Consider the following 4807-nt stretch of genomic DNA (forward strand, 5'->3'; position numbering starts at 1 on the left):
TAATAATAAAAGTGTAATATGCTAATTAGACCAGACATCCTTGCAAACAAAGCCGGAGCTGCAAGGGAAGCCCAGGTCCCTGGTGCCTGCTGGCAGCCACAGGTAAGCCCAGGTCCTGGGTGCCAGAGGGAAGCTGGTGCTGGCAGCCAGAGAAGGAAGGCTTACTCTTGCATGAATTTCATGCACTGGGCCTCTAGTAATAAAGTTGGTTGAGGAAGAGTGATTTGAGATAAAGTCTTCTGGAAGGAGTAGGGCAAATTGTGTTTCCTATTATTCTCCTAATAACATACCAATTTAGGTTTTTGGATAGTTATTAAGAAGGAACTTGGTATATATTTGTTTACCGATTTATGTTCGTTCTATGGATTTGAAATGCTTATTGCTCTGTCATCAGTTCTGGGCTATATTTTAAAAACAAATCAAAACAATCATTATAAACATAGAAGAATAAGAATTTACTTTCTACTTCAGCTCATGTTTTCAAACTCAGTTACAAAACAGATACCAAATGATTTATACTTCATAGTACTTTATGCCTTTATCATAATAATATCAACGCTGGACTATTGAGATTTATAGCCTGTCAAGAACAGAATGGGGGGAATTATGCAAATACCTAACTGATATGTTGTGATATTGTTTTTCTGAATGTTAATATGATGAATGCATTCTACTGTTGTAAAATTACTATATGAGAATTATTTCTGTCACCATTTACAATAAAAAAAGTATGTGTTTCATGTTGTTTTGAAAATTTGCAAACTGTTTACAGAAAGCATGTTCAATGGGAAGTCTAACATAAAGCATAAGTAAAAATTATGATAAAATTGTATATTTGATTTTACACAATTGTTAATGTTCCTCTTTTGTTGGTGATTTTGAATCGTTACAGATGTGTTTAACATTAACATAGCTTGGAAAAGCTTTGCCCTGGTCCCTGCTGGTGTCACTCAGTGTGGGTTGGGTGTCATCCATGCACTGAAAGGTTGCAGGTTGGATTCCAGTCAGGGCACATGCCTGGGATGTGGGCTCTATCCCCAGTAGGGCATGTGCAGGAGATAGCCAATCCATGTTTAGATGTTTGTCTCTCTCTCTCCCTTCCTCTATCTCTAAAAATATCTTTTTTAAAAGAAGAAGAGTTTTGCTCAGGGGCATGGCATTGCATTTAAACCCATCTCTTATGCCACTGTCATTATTATGGCACATAGACATCTTGTCACTGACCCCTTCTATGTGGACAGAATAGATATCATGTCCTTTTTTCTCTTTTTCATCTGGGCTATTATGTCTTTCTTTTCCTCTACTGTCTGGAGTGATGAATTTTAAGAAAACTTACATTATTCAGTTAATCATTTCATCTTTTTAACTATTGATAACAAAATATATTTCAGAGTTAATAACTGTCTGAAAAGGAAAAAGAACGATTAATAAATTCTGACATCATTCTTTAAGTGTCACATAATTAATAAATATATTAATACTTTTTTAGGTAAACATGTTTTGAAGACATGTAGCAATTAACATTACATTTTAATTCAAACAATGTATAATGAGCATAACTAACTGAAGAATGGGTTTATTTAGCCTGGTATCCTTTACTTATATATATATATGAGGAGACAGTAATTATTCAGTATGCTACACATTGTCTAACTTTTGTTTACTTTTTGTAAAGCATGTACACTTTAAATTGAATGCCACATCAACATATTTGTAGAGTTAGCACATACATGAATTTTATGAGTAATGTGTTTTTCTATTTATAAATGTAACTACTCACAACCCTGTTTCCTTAATCATTATCTAACCCAACAATTATGTTTACTTTGGGAGATGAGAAAGGCACAGAATGTCAGGCGACTAAGAAAGTGATACAAAGTTTTTTGTAGAAGCAGCTGATACATCTCCAAGTGCTGATTTGAGAACTGTCAGTTTATTGAAAAATGCAGGCTTGAAATCCAGGGCTTATCTGTACTTACCATTCTTTACCAATTGAAGATTAGAAATGCTTACGGATAGGTAGTGGCTGTGGTTTATTGCTGAAAGCAGGAAATTTCTCCTGGTACATTAAGGACTGGTCTCTATGGGTTAGAAGACGATTTGTGTTATTTATTAGATGAACAGTAGCTAATGCCTCTTCCAGAGCCACCTGGGAGGATTTACCATTTTTATTCTTTTCTGTTTTCTGTGTGCAGCTTAGGACTTAAAAATCATTTCTAAAACTATTTTTGTATTGCTAACAGGAAACCCCAAACAAAAAGAAATAATCATTAGGTCACAACTCTGTAAGCCTGTCGGGTGGTTTCTGCATATCTCTGTCATCCCTTGATTTGGTTTTCATTTTACAAGCGGCATCAGATGAGGCTTAACATCAAAACTTTTACTGTTAAAAAGCCCTAGCTCTGAAGAAGCGTCTATTCTCTCTACTTGCAGAGTTACACTCTTAAAATTGAGCTCAACTTTTATGTTTTTTTCTTTGCTTTTACTATGTGATTCTGGGATAGCATTATATAACAAACAATTCTGGAGGTACAGCTTTAAAGACTTGTGTGGCTCTATCTGCAATGATTTTAACCTTGTAGAGCTGGCCTGAAAGGAATCACAGAAATCTGAATCAGTTAATATTTCTTCCACGTTTGCCAGTGAATCTAATTAACAGTTAATCTAATTAAGAGCTAAGCCGATCTTTCTATGTTCTTTTAATAATTTTCCTGTTACTTAAATATATCTCAGTATGCATAGCCCTTTTAGTGTATATGCATCAGAGACAGAAGCTATTTTAAAGGACCAATAATTAATATCAACTAAACTCCTATTGGTAAATATCTTTTATTTCCTACAAAGGAACTATCGTCCCAGGACCTCAAAGATTTATAGCTAATAATTAAATTTTATACTCCTTGTGTATCACATGTAATGAATTTACAGGTGAATGTTTAAACCAGTTGATTGGTGGCTTAGTGAAATATATTGCACCTGAGTTGCAGATTCAGCAACAGGACTGATACAATGCCTTAAATCTCGCACACTTTTATATTAGAAAGCTGTGGTAATCATTTCACAAAGATACCAATCAAACCATCAAGCTGTGTGCCTTAAACTTACACAGTGATATGTGTCATTCATTTCTTAGTAAAACTGGAACGAAAATAATATTCTTCCCATTAGGCTTTAAAAATTGTTTTCTTTTTACATTTTTACATAACATGGTATGTCTTTTATAGTATTATTTGTAACGTATCTTTTATTCGTTTTATTTCTTGCTTCAACAGTCTATACAGGATTTTATTAAGAAAAAATCGTTAATGTAGAAGACAGATGCATTGCAGTGTCCTGCAATGCAAAGAAAGGCCTGTTAAATACGCGTACATATGAGCATTTATGTATACGGCGCATGTAATTCTTAGCTTTATATCACCTTAATCACTGCTTTTATACTTTTCTCTATAGCAGCTTTATTTATTTCAAAGGGTTATTGTTTTCTAAGTTGGAGCTCTTCTGCTTTCCTCCTTTACAGGTCAGTTTCTTCTGGAAGAAGCGCGCCTGTTAGAAGCAGCCGAGATGGCAAAAACAGCAGCGGAGCTGGACAGCACAGAGTTTGATGTGGTCTTCAATGCTGCCCACATGCTCAGGTTCGTTTTCGCTGCCGTACCTTCAGAGACCAGCGCTGTGGCTCTGGGAACACTGTTCATTCTACTAATTCCCCATCATACTACCTCGTTCCACATCCATAAATTGAATTTTTCTGCTTAGCCATGTTAAAGTCAGGACTATTTTTTTTTCATTCTAGTTTATGTGTACATTATGTAGGACATACGAGTCTTCAGGATTCTCTAAATATTATTGAGATCCCTTTCCCCTTCCCTTCAAAAATTATTGCTCATAAAATACAAAGAGAAAATTGCACAGTTGAAATTAATAACTGTCTAATTAATTATCTCCAAAATAAAACATATGTCTGTTAGTCAACTGCATCTCAATATTTGTAGGGTTTTTTTTTTATTAATTGCACTAAATGTGCCATGTGGTTACATTGGATTATGTTTGGTGTGGAGAAGATTATAAAATACAAATATACTTAAGGCCTTTCAAATTCTCAGAATGGCCGAATAATTAAAACTGTCAGGTATGTATATCTTTAGGCCTTTAGTGCTTCTATATTCAGAAAAATGATTAGGAAGGCTTTTAGAATAATAGTGAAACAATTAAAAGGCAGATCAACAATTTTTGTTGTGAATATAAAAAGCCAATGCATCCTTAAGTAGAGTTTAGGTTATAGTAGGATGTTTTTAAGAAACTGAAATAATTTATACAGTTTTTAAAAATGTTTTATTTTTCTCTATTAGAAATATGAATACGTCTTTTGCCATACTCTCACCTGAATTTCACTCTATTAAATCATCTAAATGCTTCACTAGATGACATTTATACTATTGGCTCAATGTATAATGTCTAGAGATAGGTTTGTAATTATGTAGATTACTCTTACAAGGGAAGACAAATAACAGGAGAATTGATTCACATTTGTATGGTTTTAAAACATGAACCTTCAAGAAAAAGTAGAACAACTATTTTTTACTTTTTATTTTGAGATCATTGGAGTCCTCCGTCACTGAAGCAAGCAAGCCTCATGTTAGTTTCAAGCTTCCTGGCTGCCGGCCACCATGTTGGCTGACAGTTAATTTGCATATCTTGCTGATTAGCCAATGAAAAGGGTAGGGGTCATACGCCAATTACCATGTTTCTCTTTTATTAGTGTAGGCTAGAGGCCCGGTGCACAAAAATTTGTGCTCTCGGGGGCGGAGGG

The 4807-nt window shown here is 34.6% G+C and overlaps 1 protein-coding gene across 1 annotated transcript in view; it reads left to right on the top strand.

Moving 5' to 3' along the window:
* The window catches only part of TMTC2 (transmembrane and tetratricopeptide repeat containing 2), a 397072-nt gene that overhangs the window by 328593 nt on the left and 63672 nt on the right, over positions 1 to 4807 (top strand). Inside the window, exon 10 of the mRNA XM_006774726.2 lies at positions 3518 to 3632. Within this exon, the coding sequence (XP_006774789.1) occupies positions 3518 to 3632 (115 nt within the window). The remainder of the gene's footprint in view (positions 1 to 3517; positions 3633 to 4807) is intronic.

The sequence above is a fragment of the Myotis davidii genome, unplaced genomic scaffold (genome assembly GCF_000327345.1).
Source record: "Myotis davidii unplaced genomic scaffold, ASM32734v1 scaffold26, whole genome shotgun sequence".
NCBI lineage: Eukaryota > Metazoa > Chordata > Mammalia > Chiroptera > Vespertilionidae > Myotis > Myotis davidii.